This window comes from Oncorhynchus kisutch, linkage group LG29 (genome assembly GCF_002021735.2).
Source record: "Oncorhynchus kisutch isolate 150728-3 linkage group LG29, Okis_V2, whole genome shotgun sequence".
Taxonomy (NCBI): domain Eukaryota; kingdom Metazoa; phylum Chordata; class Actinopteri; order Salmoniformes; family Salmonidae; genus Oncorhynchus; species Oncorhynchus kisutch.
The window spans coordinates 40,349,725-40,367,873 of record NC_034202.2 but is presented as its reverse complement, the minus strand read 5'-3'; the positions used below and the strand labels follow the sequence as shown (position 1 = coordinate 40,367,873).

General features: G+C 41.4%; 1 protein-coding gene across 1 annotated transcript in view; it reads right to left on the bottom strand.

Annotated features, from left to right (window-relative positions):
• Window positions 1–18,149, bottom strand: part of LOC109873931 (FRAS1-related extracellular matrix protein 2) — a 271,004-nt gene that overhangs the window by 69,824 nt on the left and 183,031 nt on the right. Inside the window, 1 exon segment of the mRNA XM_031809088.1 lies at window positions 7,398–7,601. Coding sequence (XP_031664948.1) covers window positions 7,398–7,601 — 204 coding nt within the window.

Sequence of the window (18,149 nt, the reverse complement as noted above, 5' to 3'; positions counted from 1 at the left end):
CATCAGTACAGTCAACTCCATCACATCAGTACATTCAACTCCATCACATCAGTACAGTCAACTCCATCACATCAGTACAGTCAACTCCATCACATCAGTACAGTCAACTCCATCACATCAGTACAGTCAACTCCATCACATCAGTACAGTCAACTCAATCACATCAGTACAGTCAACTCAATCACATCAGTACAGTCAACTCAATCACATCAGTACAGTCAACTCCGTCACATCAGTACAGTCAACTCCATCACATCTAGGTTTGGGCGGTATACCGTATATAACGTACAGTGCCTTGCGAAAGTATTCGGCCCCCTTGAACTTTGCGACCTTTTGCCACATTTCAGGCTTCAAACATAAAGATATAAAACTGTATTTTTTTGTGAAGAATCAACAACAAGTGGGACACAATCATGAAGTAGAACGACATTTATTGGATATTTCAAACTTTTAAAAAAAATCAAAAACTGAAAAATTGGGCAAAATTATTCAGCCCCCTTAAGTTAATACTTTGTAGCGCCACCTTTTGCTGCGATTACAGCTGTAAGTCGCTTGGGGTATGTCTCTGTCAGTTTTGCACATCGAGAGACTGACATTTTTTCCCATTCCTCCTTGCAAAACAGCTCGAGCTCAGTGAGGTTGGATGGAGAGCATTTGTGAACAGCAGTTTTCAGTTCTTTCCACAGATTCTCGATTGGATTCAGGTCTGGACTTTGACTTGGCCATTCTAACACCTGGATATGTTTATTTTTGAACCATTCCATTGTAGATTTTGCTTTATGTTTTGGATCATTGTCTTGTTAAAAGACAAATCTCCGTCCCAGTCTCAGGTCTTTTGCAGACTCCATCAGGTTTTCTTCCAGAATGGTCCTGTATTTGGCTCCATCCATCTTCCCATCAATTTTAACCATCTTCCCTGTCCCTGCTGAAGAAAAGCAGGCCCAAACCATGATGCTGCCACCACCATGTTTGACAGTGGGGATGGTGTGTTCAGCTGTGTTGCTTTTACGCCAAACATAACGTTTTGCATTGTTGCCAAAAAGTTCAATTTTGGTTTCATCTGACCAGAGCACCTTCTTCCACATGTTTGGTGTGTCTCCCAGGTGGCTTGTGGCAAACTTTAAACAACACTTTTTATGGGTATCTTTAAGAAATGGCTTTCTTCTTGCCACTCTTCCATAAAGGCCAGATTTGTGCAATATACGACTGATTGTTGTCCTATGGACAGAGTCTCCCACCTCAGCTGTAGATCTCTGCAGTTCATCCAGAGTGATCATGGGCCTCTTGGCTGCATCTCTGATCAGTCTTCTCCTTGTATGAGCTGAAAGTTTAGAGGGACGGCCAGGTCTTGGTAGATTTGCAGTGGTCTGATACTCCTTCCATTTCAATATTATCGCTTGCACAGTGCTCCTTGGGATGTTTAAAGCTTGGGAAATCTTTTGTATCCAAATCCGACTTTAAACTTCTTCACAACAGTATCTCGGACCTGCCTGGTGTGTTCCTTGTTCTTCATGATGCTCTCTGCGCTTTTAACGGACCTCTGAGACTATCACAGTGCAGGTGCATTTATACGGAGACTTGATTACACACAGGTGGATTGTATTTATCATCATTAGTCATTTAGGTCAACACTGGATCATTCAGAGATCCTCACTGAACTTCTGGAGAGAGTTTGCTGCACTGAAAGTAAAGGGGCTGAATAATTTTGCACGCCCAATTTTTCAGTTTTTGATTGTTAAAAAAGTTTGAAATATCCAATAAATGTCGTTCCACTTCATGATTGTGTCCCACTTGTTGTTGATTCTTCACAAAAAAATACAGTTTTATATCTTTATGTTTGAATCCTGAAATGTGGCAAAAGGTCGCAAAGTTCAAGGGGGGCGAATACTTTCGCAAGGCACTGTAACGTATACTGGGGTATTTGGAAATAGGCCACGGTATAGTGTATAATATAGTGTATATATAGTGTATATAACGTATACTGGGGTATTTGGAAATAGGCCACGGTATAGTGTATAATATAGTGTATATATAGTGTATATAACGTATACTGGGGTATTTGGAAATAGGCCACGGTATAGTGTATATATAGTGTATATAACGTATACTGGGGTATTTGGAAATAGGCCACGGTATAGTGTATAATATAGTGTATATATAGTGTATATAACGTATACTGGGGTATTTGGAAATAGGCCACGGTATAGTGTATAATATAATGTACATATAGTGTATATAATGTATACTGGGGTATTTGGAAATGGGCCACGGTATAGTGTATAATATAGTGTATATATAGTGTATATAACGTATACTGGGGTATTTGGAAATAGGCCACGGAATAGTGTATAATATAGTGTATATAACGTATACTGGGGTATTTGGAAATAGGCCACAGTATAGTGTATAATATAGTGTATATATAGTGTATATAACGTATACTGGGGTATTTGGAAATAGGCCACGGTATAGTGTATAATATAGTGTATATATAGTGTATATAACGTATACTGGGGTATTTGGAAATAGGCCACGGTATAGTGTATAATATAGTGTATATATAGTGTATATAACGTATACTGGGGTATTTGGAAATAGGCCACGGTATAGTGTATAATATAGTGTATATATAGTGTATATAACGTATACTGGGGTATTTGGAAATAGGCCACGGTATAGTGTATAATATAGTGTATATATAGTGTATATAACGTATACTGGGGTATTTGGAAATAGGCCACGGTATAGTGTATAATATAGTGTATATATAGTGTATATAACGTATACTGGGGTATTTGGAAATAGGCCACGGTATAGTGTATAATATAGTGTATATATAGTGTATATAACGTATACTGGGGTATTTGGAAATAGGCCACGGTATAGTGTATAATATAGTGTATATATAGTGTATATAACGTATACTGGGGTATTTGGAAATAGGCCACGGTATAGTGTATAATATAGTGTATATATAGTGTATATAACGTATACTGGGGTATTTGGAAATAGGCCACGGTATAGTGTATAATATAGTGTATATAACGTATACTGGGGTATTTGGAAATAGGCCACAGTATAGTGTATAATATAGTGTATATATAGTGTATATAACGTATACTGGGGTATTTGGAAATAGGCCACGGTATAGTGTATAATATAGTGTATATATAGTGTATATAACGTATACTGGGGTATTTGGAAATAGGCGACGGTATAGTGTATAATATAGTGTATATATAGTGTATATATAGTGTATAATATAGTGTATATATAGTGTATAATATAGTGTATATATAGTGTATTTAACGTATACTGGGGTATTTGGAAATAGGCCACGGTATAGTGTATAATATAGTGTATATATAGTGTATATAACGTATACTGGGGTATTTGGAAATAGGCCACGGTATAGTGTATAATATAGTGTATATATAGTGTATAATATAGTGTATATATAGTGTATAATATAGTGTATATATAGTGTATATATAGTGTATATAACGTATACTGGGGTATTTGGAAATAGGCCACGGTATAGTGTATAATATAGTGTATATATAGTGTATATAACGTATACTGGGGTATTTGGAAATAGGCCACGGTATAGTGTATATATAGTGTATATATAGTGTATAATATAGTGTATATATAGTGTATAATATAGTGTATATATAGTGTATATATAATGTATATAACGTATACTGGGGTATTTGGAAATAGGCCACGGTATAGTGTATAATATAGTGTATATATAGTGTATAATATAGTGTATATATAGTGTATATATAGTGTATATAACGTATACCACGGGATGGTTTTTCAATACCATTAAATATTTATTTTTCTACACATTTAAATATTTGCAGCTACTTTTGAATGAAATCAACTTGTGCAATACTTTAGGAGATGAAGCAGATTGCATTCTTCATTTCACCGGTGACATTATGAAGCTGACCGTAGTTCCCCAGAACAGTTGAGCCAGTCACGTGTTTGTTAGTAATTAGCCCCCAACTGGAGAAAACGGGAACGGGTGAGTTCAGCTGTGTATTGACAGGCCAGTTAATTTTTTTGGTTTGCTTCAATAGAGTAATCAGGGACGTGCAACTGCAGTTTTCCTTTATGGAAAATACATTAGTGCCAGACGTTCAGCAGATAATAGCTTCATTTCCATCAGACGACAACAGAAAGTGCCATGTTATTTGGCTGGCAGCCACACAAGTAATGAGCTTACAATGAAAAAAGCAAAAACTATCCGCGGCCGTCATATTTCTGTTTATCATAGAAAGAATATTGCCAGCTACATTTCCTAATGTTTTTCACAAAATAATCTGGCATTTTACCAGGGGGAAAAGTAGCCTGGCTGCACTGAGAAAAGTACATAAGAAAAGTAGCTAGACATCAGTCAGAGCGCTGTCCACTGACGTAATGCCTGTTCCGGAACTTTCATGCAAGTGCAGAGGTGCAACTGAAGCACAACACGAGTCTGACTCTGAGCAGAAATTACCACGCATTTTTTGATCTGCGTTTACAAAACGCAGCAATATATTCTATATTTTCTTTCTTTTGTTAACGTGACTCCTAAATGTGACTTGATATTTATCTAAATAAGTGGCTGAATTAAGGTGACGGGGGATATTGTGTTAGCTTTCTGCCGTGTTTGAAAAGGCAAAGCCCTTTGGATCAGTTATTTGCGCAGCTGCTACTGCCATCTTGATATCCTTGTGTTTTTTTCTCCTCTCTGTTCTCGGCCCGTCTGCTCCTCCCCCCTCTTCTCATTAGCAGAGCAGGCAGACCCGTTGCCCTAGCGACTCCAGACTCAACACAGACACAGCGTGTACACACCCTGCTGCAGAGCCAGTGCTGTTCTTCCTCCAGACTCCACACAGACACAGCGTGTACACATGCTGCTCCAGAGCCACTGCTGTTCTTCCTCCAGACTCCAGACTCCACACAGACACAGCGTGTACACAGAGCCAGTGCTGTCCATTTGCACAATGTCTCCCGTTCACATTCGTTTGCAAATGTCCAAACTCACCAAAAATGACCTTCGGTAGCTTCTACCTATATATATGTATACATTTATGAGCTGGATTGCCTGTCTTTGCAAAACAATTCAAATTGGTTTGCACTCGTTAGAATATTTAACTAGCAGCCTCCATGGAAATGTGCTATTACTTGTGCTAATTTAATTGGCATCCTGGTAATAGACGCCCAAAGGGTATTTTTTTTTGTGTGTTCAAAACCGGTAATACCGTAAATCCCGGGATGAGAACAGGATTGTATGACGATATGAAAATGTGGATACTGCTCAACCCTAATCACATCATTATAGTCAACTCAAGCATTTCCATTTTTCCTTCAGGTTCAGGTACACATCCGTACGTTTGAAAAGGCACATAGGCTGGGATTCAACCCAAGTCACATTAAAGAGCAGCACACTAGACAGCTGAGATTCAACCCAAGTCACATTAAAGAGCAGCACACTAGACAGCTGGGATTCAACCCAAGTCACATTAAAGAGCAGCACACTAGACAGCTGGGATTCAACCCAAGTCACATTAAAGAGAAGCACACTAGACAGCTGGGATTCAACCCAAGTCACATTAAAGAGAAGCACACTAGACAGCTGGGATTCAACCCAAGTCACATTAAAGAGAAGCACACTAGACAGCTGGGATTCAACCCAAGTCACATTAAAGAGAAGCACACTAGACAGCTGGGATTCAACCCAAGTCACATTAAAGCAGCACACTAGACAGTAATTAGCGCTAGAGCAGCACACTAGACAGCCGACACCATTTAAATGTAATTAGCGCTAGAGCAGCACACTAGACAGCCGACACCATTTAAATGTAATTAGCGCTAGAGCAGTCATCCACAGTGTTACCATGAATACGATATCCACAAACGTCAGGAGAACCTTTATAGAGGAACCTTATTTAAAAATGTAAATGGCCTACGTGGCATCGGTAGATTAGCATTAGGTTCACTTTACAGGTCAATTGGACACAAGGTCCCAACCTAAATTTAACTTCAGTTTTTAACCCAACCCCTCCGAACGAGACACACACACACATTCAGGTTTTGGAGAGGTGCATTGCTTGCTGTTTTGGGGGTTTTAGGCTGCGTTTCTTTACAGCACTTTGTGGCATCAGCTGATGTAAGAAGGGCTTTATAAATACATTTGATTGAAATTTGATTGTGAGTAGTTGTAGGTATTTTTTTTTAATGGTGCACATTAATGTCATAAACTTCAAAGTAAATGTTTTGTTATGATCAGAATTCAGTGAATTGATCATGGTGTGGATTTTGGGATGTTATCACCCAGCACTAGCATTGCCAGTCAAGCTCACTTCCCACCATATTTCCCCCCCCGCCCCCCTTCGGACCCAGGATTCGAACTGGCAACCCTCCTGCTGCTGCGTCGCCGCTCTAACCGCTAGGCTACCTAACTCCCTAATAGTGTAAAAATAGACGGAGAGAACATTAACGTCGGTATTTTACAAAACAAGAATGTTGGAGATTTATGGAATCGATGACGTCTCTGATTTCCCTTTGTATATGGGTTTTAGATAGGCTAATGGTTTCGTTTTAGGATAATGGCTAATGCCCACTAACACCTGGGTGTTTGTTTGTTCTTAATTCTCTCTCGGAATGCACACTGACCGTGGTATATTTAGTTTGATGTTGGATATCTCTATAGGGCTACTTAGGGACTGTCAATGAATAACACAATGCATATGGGACAATATTTTTTTAACGTTTCAATAGTTCAGAATTTCAATGACTTAAAAGCCTTAAACCAATTATACATTGTAAAATATACAATTTACAAATATTGAAAAACTTTAATACAATTTTTTTTGTCCATGTACATTGTGCAATTTATTGACGGTCCCTAACTAGCCCCATATATATCCAGCAGCGAACTAACTTTGCCATGGTCGCACACAGGCGGAAGCTAATTGACGATAGTTGTCTAGAGAATACCTCACAATTTCACTCACCCTAGCAGAGTTGGTTTGACTGTTTTCAAGATTCCTAGATGGGTGAGTGACTGTAACTGTGTATCTTTTTTTGCCAGTGTGTACAAACGTTTCCTACGTGCGAAAACACACACAAGAGACACCCACATCAAAGCACGCCTCCAAATCACAAATCTCGTCTCTCCAGTCACATTTCTTAATCAGGAGGAAAACCGAGGTGAAATCAGTCAATTCAGCCTCCCTTTAAATGGCACATTGTCGGCTGTCTAATGCACTGCTCTATACTATAACCCACCTGAGATAAAACAAAAAAAAACAACAACAAAACAACTGAGATTGAATCTTGCCTCAGTCAGTATAGTTCAGTGATAAGATTAGCTGAAGGACATTAATTTGTTGGTTCCCCACCTGGAAGTAGACAGAGTCCAGGGTGATCATCTTGGAGGAGGTGAAGAAGGTGTCAAAGTCCACCTCTCTCATGGGTGCAGTGACCCCATCTTGGCCAGCAGGGGCACTGACGAGCCAGCGGTAGCGTGTCAGCGTGTTGTCGATGTGCTCGCTGACACAGATAGAGCCTGTTTTGTCGTAGTCAGGGTACTTAGGGTTACAGGCCTGGAGGGGTTGGGGGAGGGGGAGGTGGAGGGAGAGGGGAATGGAGGGAGGTAGGGAGAGAGAGATGAGGAATGAAGGGGGAGATGTAGGAGAGAGGAAGTGAGGGACAGAAAAAAAATGTGTGAATCACAAAGAACACAAATCAACTGTCAGCTTGCATGTTCCTAAATTGACAATAATATATGCAAAATGCACCCATGCTTATACCCAGATTTATACAGTTCCTTTGGGAAGTAATCAGACCCTTGACTTTCTCCACGTTTTGATATGTTACAGTCCTCATCAATCTACACACAATACCCCATAATGACATCACAATACCCCATAATGACATCACAATACCCCATAATGACATCACAATACCCCATAATGACATCACAATACCCCATAATGACAAAGCAAAAACTGTTAAACATTTTTTTTGTGCTAATTTATAAAAATAAAAATATTAAATATCACATTTCCATAAGTATTCAGACCCTTTACGCAGTACATTTTTTGAAGCACCTTTGGCAGCGATTACAGCATCCAGTCTTTTTTATTTTATTTTTTATTTTACCTTTATTTAACCAGGTAGGCAAGTTGAGAACAAGTTCTCATTTACAATTGCGACCTGGCCAAGATAAAGCAAAGCAGTTCGACAGATAAAACGACACAGAGTTACACATGGAGTAAAAACAAACATACAGTCAATAATGCAGTATAAACAAGTCTATATACAATGTGAGCAAATGAGGTGAGAAGGGAGGTAAAGGCAAAAAAAGGCCATGATGGCAAAGTAAATACAATATAGCAAGTAAAATACTGGAATGGTAGTTTTGCAATGGAAGAATGTGCAAAGTAGAAATAAAAAATAATGGGGTGCAAAGGAGCAAAATAAATAAATAAATAAAAATTAAATTAATTAAATTAATTAAATTAAACAGTTGGGAAAGAGGTAGTTGTTTGGGCTAAATTATAGGTGGGCTATGTACAGGTGCAGTAATCTGTGAGCTGCTCTGACAGTTGGTGCTTAAAGCTAGTGAGGGAGATAAGTGTTTCCAGTTTCAGAGATTTTTGTAGTTCGTTCCAGTCATTGGCAGCAGAGAACTGGAAGGAGAGGCGGCCAAAGAAAGAATTGGTTTTGGGGGTGACTAGAGAGATATACCTGCTGGAGCTAGTGCTACAGGTGGGAGATGCTATGGTGACCAGCGAGCTGAGATAAGGGGGGACTTTACCTAGCAGGGTCTTGTAGATGACATGGAGCCAGTGGGTTTGGCGACGAGTATGAAGCGAGGGCCAGCCAACAAGAGCGTACAGGTCGCAATGGTGGGTAGTATATGGGGCTTTGGTGATAAAACGGATTGCACTGTGATAGACTGCATCCAATTTGTTGAGTAGGGTATTGGAGGCTATTTTGTAAATGACATCGCCAAAGTCGAGGATTGGTAGGATGGTCAGTTTTACAAGGGTATGTTTGGCAGCATGAGTGAAGGATGCTTTGTTGCGAAATAGGAAGCCAATTCTAGATTTAACTTTGGATTGGAGATGTTTGATATGGGTCTGGAAGGAGAGTTTACAATCTAACCAGACACCTAAGTATTTGTAGTTGTCCACGTATTCTAAGTCAGAGCCGTCCAGAGTAGTGATGTTGGACAGGCGGGTAGGTGCAGGTAGCGATCGGTTGAAGAGCATGCATTTAGTTTTACTTGTATTTAAGAGCAATTGGAGGCCACGGAAGGAGAGTTGTATGGCATTGAAGCTTGCCTGGAGGGTTGTTAACACAGTGTCCAAAGAAGGGCCGGAAGTATACAGAATGGTGTCGTCTGCGTAGAGGTGGATCAGGGACTCACCAGCAGCAAGAGCGACCTCATTGATGTATACAGAGAAGAGAGTCGGTCCAAGAATTGAACCCTGTGGCACCCCCATAGAGACTGCCAGAGGTCCGGACAGCAGACCCTCCGATTTGACACACTGAATTCTATCAGAGAAGTAGTCGGTGAACCAGGCGAGGCAATCATTTGAGAAACCAAGGCTGTCGAGTCTGCCGATGAGGATATGGTGATTGACAGAGTCGAAAGCCTTGGCCAGATCAATGAATACGGCTGCACAGTAATGTTTCTTATCGATGGCGGTTAAGATATCGTTTAGGACCTTGAGCGTGGCTGAGGTGCACCCATGACCAGCTCTGAAACCAGATTGCATAGCAGAGAAGGTATGGTGAGATTCGAAATGGTCGGTAATCTGTTTGTTGACTTGGCTTTCGAAGACCTTAGAAAGGCACGGTAGGATAGATATAGGTCTGTAGCAGTTTGGGTCAAGAGTGTCCCCCCCTTTGAAGAGGGGGATGACCGCAGCTGCTTTCCAATCTTTGGGAATCTCAGACGACACGAAAGAGAGGTTGAACAGGCTAGTAATAGGGGTGGCAACAATTTCGGCAGCTAATTTTAGAAAGAAAGGGTCCAGATTGTCTAGCCCGGCTGATTTGTAGGGGTCCAGATTTTGCAGCTCTTTCAGAACATCAGCTGAATGGATTTGGGAGAAGGAGAAATGGGGAAGGCTTGGGCGAGTTGCTGTTGGGGGTGCAGTGCTGTTGTCCGGGGTAGGAGTAGCCAGGTGGAAAGCATGGCCAGCCGTAGAAAAATGCTTATTGAAATTCTCAATTATGGTGGATTTATCAGTGGTGACAGTGTTTCCTATCTTCAGTGCAGTGGGCAGCTGGGAGGAGGTGTTCTTATTCTCCATGGACTTTACAGTGTCCCAGAACTTTTTTGAGTTAGTGTTGCAGGAAGCAAATTTCTGCTTGAAAAAGCTAGCCTTGGCTTTTCTAACTGCCTGTGTATAATGATTTCTAGCTTCCCTGAACAGCTGCATATCACGGGGGCTGTTCGATGCTAATGCAGAACGCCACAGGATGTTTTTGTGTTGGTTAAGGGCAGTCAGGTCTGGGGAGAACCAAGGGCTATATCTGTTCCTGGTTCTAAATTTCTTAAATGGGGCATGTTTATTTAAGATGGTTAGGAAGGCATTTAAAAAAAATATCCAGGCATCCTCTACTGACGGGATGAGATCAATATCCTTCCAGGATACCCCGGCCAGGTCGATTAGAAAGGCCTGCTCGCAGAAGTGTTTCAGGGAGCGTTTTACAGTGATGAGTGGAGGTCGTTTGACCGCTGACCCATTACGGATGCAGGCAATGAGGCAGTGATCGCTGAGATCTTGGTTGAAGACAGCAGAGGTGTATTTAGAGGGGAAGTTGGTTAGGATGATATCTATGAGGGTGCCCGTGTTTAAGGTTTTGGGGAGGTACCTGGTAGGTTCATTGATTATTTGTCTTCTTGGGTATGACTCTACAAACCTGTATTTGGGGAGTTTCTCCAAATTCCTCTCTGCAGATCCTCTCAAGCTCTGTCAGGTTGGGTGGGGAGTGTTGCCGCACAGCTATTTTCAGGTCTCTTCGAAGATGTTTGATCGGGTTCAAGTCCGGGCTCTGGCTGGGCCACTCAAGGACTTGTCCCGAAACTCCTGCATTGTTGTGGATGTGTGCATAGTGTCGTTGTCCTGTTGGAAGGTGAACCTTCACCCCAGTCTGCGGTCCTGAGTGCTCTGGAGCAGGTTTTCATCAAGGACCTCTCTGTAATTTGCCCTGTTCAGCTTTGCCTCAACCTTATTAGTCTCCCAGTCCCCGTTGCTGAAAAACATCCCCACAGCATGATGCTGCCAACCCCATGCTTCACCGTAGGGACGGTGCCAGGTTTCCTCCAGACGTGACGCTTGGCATTCAGGCCAAAGATGTCAATCTTGGTTTCATCAGACCAGATAATCTTATTTCCCATGGTTTGAAAGTCTTTCGGTGCCTTTTGGCAAACTCCGAGAGTTTGAGTTTGAGTTTATTTGGGTTTATTTTTATTTTTACAGGGACAGTGCACATTAATCAACATTTCAGTAAAAGTGCCGGTTTTAGCCAACCGGCTAATTTTCAACCGCAGTCCCTGGGCAGGTTATTAAAAACAATTACAATATAGACAATAGCAACATAGAACAAGCAAGACATAGCAACATAGGACAAGCAAGACACAGCATACAGACAGAGCAACATAGGACAAGCAAGACACAGCATACAGACAGAGCAACATAGGACAAGCAAGACGTAGCATACAGACAGAGCAACATAGGACAAGCAAGACACAGCATACAGACAGAGCAACATAGGACAAGCAAGACACAGCATACAGACAGAGCAACATAGGACAAGCAAGACGTAGCATACAGACAGAGCAGCATAAAACAAAAAGCAGAGGGCTGTCATGTGTCTTTTACTGAGGAGTGGCTTCTGTCTGGCCACTCTACCATAAAGGCCTGATTGGTGGAGTGCTACAGAGATGGTTGTCCTTCTGGAAGATTCTCCCATCTCCACAGAGGAACTCTAGAGCTTTGTCAGAGTGACCATCGGGTTCTTGGTAAAACTCCCTGACCAAGGCCCTTCTCCCCCGACTGTTCAGTTTGGCCAGTTGGCCAGCTATGGGAAGAGTCCTTGTGGTTCCAAACTTCTTCCATTTAAGAATGATGGAGGCCACTGTGTTCTTGGGGACCTTCAATGCTGCAGAAATGTTTTGGTACCCTTCCTCAGTTTTGTGCCTCGACACAATCCTGTCTCGGAGCTCTAAGGACAAGTCCTTCGACCTCATGGCTTGGTTTTTGTTCTGACATGCACTGTCAACTGTTGGACCTTATATAGATAGGTGTGTGCCTTTCCATGTCCAATCAATTGAATTTACCACAGATTGACGCCGATCAAGTTGTAGAAACATCTCAAGGATGATCAATGGAAACAGGATGCACCTGAGTTCAATTTCGAGACTCATATCAAAAGGGTCTGAATACTAAAAATCTGTTTTCGCTTTGTCATTATGGGGTATTGTGTGTAGATTAATCCATTTTAGAATAAGGCTGTAAAGTAACAAAATGTGGAAAATGTCAAAGGGTCTGAATACTTTCTGAAGACAACCTTTATGAAACTCAATTTTAGATAAAACAAACCTCACGTATCAAAAGAGCAAATCATTTTAATCTAAATTCGACTCTCTCTCATTGCACCCGTTAGAAAAAAACACCTCATCTGCTTAATAATTAAGAATCTGCTTAACGTGGACAGGTTTTGGGCAGAGATATGGCTCTCGCTTCACTTCCTCTCTCAGTTCAGTTTACAACTGGGATCCCAGCAAACAGTGGACGTCCTAAGGACATTCAGTGACATTACCATTAGGTCCCTTTAAGGGTTTCGGCGAGACGTTAAGGGTATCCCACACTTGGAACATTAAACGTTAACCTCAGGACCATAAATAATAGGACGTTCAGTACAGGTCACGGTTTGGTCGCAGTATAACGTTATAATAAGGTATTTTGATGTCTATAAGGGAATGTTATAAAAAGGTTTCTATTCTATTCTATTCTTCCTTCTATTTTGTTCTGATAGGACGTTATCTGGGACATTCAATGACCACAACAGGATGCTTTGTGATGGTCAAGAGGACGTTGCATGATGGTGCCCAGGGAACGTTTTCTGGGGGGGACCTTTGCTTAGTTCCCTGTAAGTTACCAGGACGTCACTGAGCACCATGTCAGAACAATATCTGGATCTTTGTTGGACGTTCCCAGGACTTTCATTTCACTGGTCACTTGGACGTTGCTTGATGGTTCCAAGAGAACGTCCCTCCAAACAAAAATTTGTCGTTAGAATGTCCTCAGAATGCCACTAAATGGTAGTCTAAAGTGGATGTTGTGTCATGATCCATGGCCCCTCTAATTGATTTTGTCACTGAGTAGATTTCAGGTCTGCTGAGTGCAAAATTGAATGTGCGCTTACTATGAACATTAAGGATGTACCCACGTTAACTTACAGTTTTAACAGTGGCCAACTAGGCTACTTTGGGTATTTGTGTAGGACTACCACAGTGGCCTACCATCAAAAACAATGGAGAATGCCTTTTATGCTACCTTCGAAGCAAGCAACACTGAAGCATGCATGAGAACACCAGCTGTTTTAAACGGCTGTGTGACCACCGCGGGGCCAGACAGATTACCAGGATGTGTACTCAGAGAATACACGGACCAACTGGCAAGTGTCTTCACTGACATTTTCAACCTCTCCCTGACCGAGTCTGTAATACCTACAGTTGATGACGGAAGTTTACATACACCATAGCCAAATACATTTAAACTCAGTGTTTTTAAATACCTCTTAGGTCAGTTATGATCACCACTTTATTTTAAGAATGTGAAATGTGAAAATAATAGTAGAGAGATTTATTTAAACTTTTATTTCTTTCATCACATTCTCAGTGGGTCAGAAGTTAACATACACTCAATTAGTATTTGGTAGCATTGCCTTTAAATTGTTTAACTTGGATCAAATGTTTCGGGTAGCCTTCCATAAGCTTCCCACACTAAGTTGGGTGAATTTTGGCCATTCCTCCTGACAGAGCTGGTGTAACTGAGTCAGGTTTGTAGGCCTCCTTGTTCGCACACACTTTTTCAGTTCTGCCCACAAATGTTCTGTAGAATTGAGGTCAGGGTTTTGTGATGGCCACTCCAATACCTTGACTTTGTTGTCCTTAAGCCATTTTGCCACAACTTTGGAAGTATAATTGGGGTCATTGTCCATTTGAAAGACCCATTTGCGACCAAGCTTTAACTTCTGAGACTGATGTCTTGAGATGTTGCTACAATATATCCACATAATTTTCCTCCCTCATGATGCCATCTATTTTGTGAAGTGCACCAGTCCCTCCTGCAGCAAAGCACCCCCACAACATGATGCTGCCACCCCCGTGCTTCACGGTTGGGATGGTGTTCTTCGGCTTGCAAGCCTCCCCCTTTTTACTCCATTTTTGCAGTTGCAAACCGTAGTCTGGCTTTTTTATGGCAGTTTTGGAGCAGTGGCTTCTGCCTTGCTGAGCGGCCTTTCAGGTTATGCCGATATAGGACTCGTTTTACTGTGGGTATAGATACTTTGTTCCTGTTTCCTCCAGCATCTTCACAAGGTCCTTTGCTGTTGTTTTGGGATTGATTTGCACTTTTCGCACCAAAGTACGTTCATCTCTAGGAGACAGAACACGTCTCCTTCCTGAGCGGTATGACGGCTGTGTGGTCCCATGGTGTTTATACTTACATACTATTGTTTGTACAGATGAATGTGGTACCTTCAGGCGTTTGAAAATTGCTCCCAAGGATGAACCATGTTTTTTCTGATTTCTTTTGATTTTCCCATGATGTCAAGCAAAGAGGCACTGAGTTTGAAGGTAGACCTTGAAATACATCCACAGGTACACCTCCAATTGACTCAAATTATGTCAATTAGCCTATCAGAAGCTTCTAAAGCCATGACATGATTTTCTGGAATTTTCCAAGCTGTTTAAAGGCACAGTCAACTTAGTGTGTGTAAACTTCTGACCTAATGGAATTGTGATACAGTGAATTATAAGTGAAATAATCTGTATGTAAACAATTGTTGGAAAAATTACTTGTGTCATGCACAAAGTAGATGTCCTAACCGACTTGCCAAAACTATCATTTGTTAACAAGACATTTGTGGAGTGGATGAAAAATGAGTTTTAATGACTCCAACCTAAGTGTATGTAAACTTCTGACTTCAACTGTACATTTTTCAAGCAGACAACCATAGTCCCTGTGCCCAAGAACGCTAAGGTAACCTGCCTAAATGGCTACCACCCTGACATGTATTCCTTGTCCCCACTTCGAGCACAAAACCAATGTGCCTGATATGTCTTCCTGAAAAGTTTTAAGCCTCATTATGACACCAGGTATAATAAATTGGATCAGACGTATCCTCTGAACACGGAGGTGAGAACAAACAAGACGAATCAACTCAAATCCCAATATATGAGAGGTTCACCAAAGTCCTTGTCAATTCACAGACAGCCCAACAACGTGCAATGGTGGTCATGGTGGTCATGGTGGTCGTGGTGGTCATGGTGGTCATGGTGGTCATGGTGATCATGGTGGTCATGGTGATCATGGTGATCATGGTGGTCATGGTGTTCACTGAGGATATCTTGGGTATTGGGAAAACACCCCCACATATTTTATTTTCCGGATGCTGAGATGGTAAAAGATGTGTTGACGTTGCTGACTACAAGGTACACAAAAAAATAAGCTAATGGAAAATCAAACAGACTCATCACATTCCACAGCAATGAGGAGAACTGAAATAGTAGCTGAAGATTTAACTTCACAACTTGATGAGGGCCATTCAGATTGCAAATCAAATCAAATTTATTTATATAGCCCTTCGTACATCAGCTGATATCTCAAAGTGCTGTACAGAAACCCAGCCTAAAACCCCAAACAGCAAGCAATGCAGGTGTAGAAGCACGTGCACCATGCACGTCATTAGTTGTGGATAAATCAACAGATAACACTGATAAATAATGATGCCCAGCTTCTGGTGTTGGACCGTTTTTAATTTTTTTAAATAAAGGAAACAACGAAGGAACTCTGCGAGGAGCTGTTTGGGCCGTAACACATCAGGAAGCACAGGGAGAGGATGAGGTCATCAAAAAGGACGTCAGGGGGGTCTCCATCACCGCAGATGAAGCTCCAGCCATGATAGAAGGGAGGAGGGGAGGGTACTGGTTGCATATTTGAAAGCGGACCACCCTGACATCACACCAACGCATCATCCATCAATAGTATTTTGAGGGTCATGACTACGATTGATGAAACTAATCCACTTTTTGAGAGCATTAAGTATTGTGACAATGTCATGTTTTGATGACTTACTTACTATAAAACAATGTCAGGTGGCTCAGCAGAAATCAGTGTTTTAATGACTTACTTACTACACAACAATGTCAGGTGGCTCAGCAGAAAGCAGTGTTTTAATGACTTACTTACTACACAACAATGTCAGGTGGCTCAGCAGAAAGCAGTGTTTTAATGACTTACTTACTACACAACAGTGTCAGGTGGCTCAGCAGAAAGCAGTGTTTTAATGACTTACTTACTACACAACAGTGTCAGGTGGCTCAGCAGAAAGCAGTGTTTTAATGACTTACTTACTACACAACAGTGTCAGGTGGCTCAGCAGAAAGCAGTGTTTTAATGACTTACTTACTACACAACAGTGTCAGGTGGCTCAGCAGAAAGCAGTGTTTTAATGACTTACTTACTACACAACAGTGTCAGGTGGCTCAGCAGAAAGCAGTGTTTTAATGACTTACTTACTACACAACAATGTCAGGTGGCTCAGCAGAAAGCAGTGTTTTAATGACTTACTTACTACACAACAGTGTCAGGTGGCTCAGCAGAAAGCAGTGTTTTAATGACTTACTTACTACACAACAGTGTCAGGTGGCTCAGCAGAAAGCAGTGTTTTAATGACTTACTTACTACACAACAATGTCAGGTGGCTCAGCAGAAAGCAGTGTTTTAATGACTTACTTACTACACAACAGTGTCAGGTGGCTCAGCAGAAAGCAGTGTTTTAATGACTTACTTACTACACAACAGTGTCAGGTGGCTCAGCAGAAAGCAGTGTTTTAATGACTTACTTACTACACAACAATGTCAGGTGGCTCAGCAGAAAGCAGTGTTTTAATGACTTACTTACTACACAACAATGTCAGGTGGCTCAGCAGAAAGCAGTGTTTTAATGACTTACTTACTACACAACAGTGTCAGGTGGCTCAGCAGAAAGCAGTGTTTTAATGACTTACTTACTACACAACAATGTCAGGTGGCTCAGCAGAAAGCAGTGTCTTAATGACTTACTTACTACACAACAATGTCAGGTGGCTCAGCAGAAAGCAGTGTTTTAATGACTTACTTACTACACAACAGTGTCAGGTGGCTCAGCAGAAAGCAGTGTTTTAATGACTTACTTACTACACAACAGTGTCAGGTGGCTCAGCAGAAAGCAGTGTTTTAATGACTTACTTACTACACAACAATGTCAGGTGGCTCAGCAGAAAGCAGTGTTTTAATGACTTACTTACTACACAACAGTGTCAGGTGGCTCAGCAGAAAGCAGTGTTTTAATGACTTACTTACTACACAACAGTGTCAGGTGGCTCAGCAGAAAGCAGTGTTTTAATGACTTACTTACTACACAACAATGTCAGGTGGCTCAGCAGAAAGCAGTGTTTTAATGACTTACTTACTACACAACAATGTCAGGTGGCTCAGCAGAAAGCAGTGTTTTAATGACTTACTTACTACACAACAGTGTCAGGTGGCTCAGCAGAAAGCAGTGTTTTAATGACTTACTTACTACACAACAATGTCAGGTGGCTCAGCAGAAAGCAGTGTCTTAATGACTTACTTACTACACAACAATGTCAGGTGGCTCAGCAGAAAGCAGTGTTTTAATGACTTACTTACTACACAACAGTGTCAGGTGGCTCAGCAGAAAGCAGTGTTTTAATGACTTACTTACTACACAACAGTGTCAGGTGGCTCAGCAGAAAGCAGTGTTTTAATGACTTACTTACTACACAACAATGTCAGGTGGCTCAGCAGAAAGCAGTGTTTTAATGACTTACTTACTAC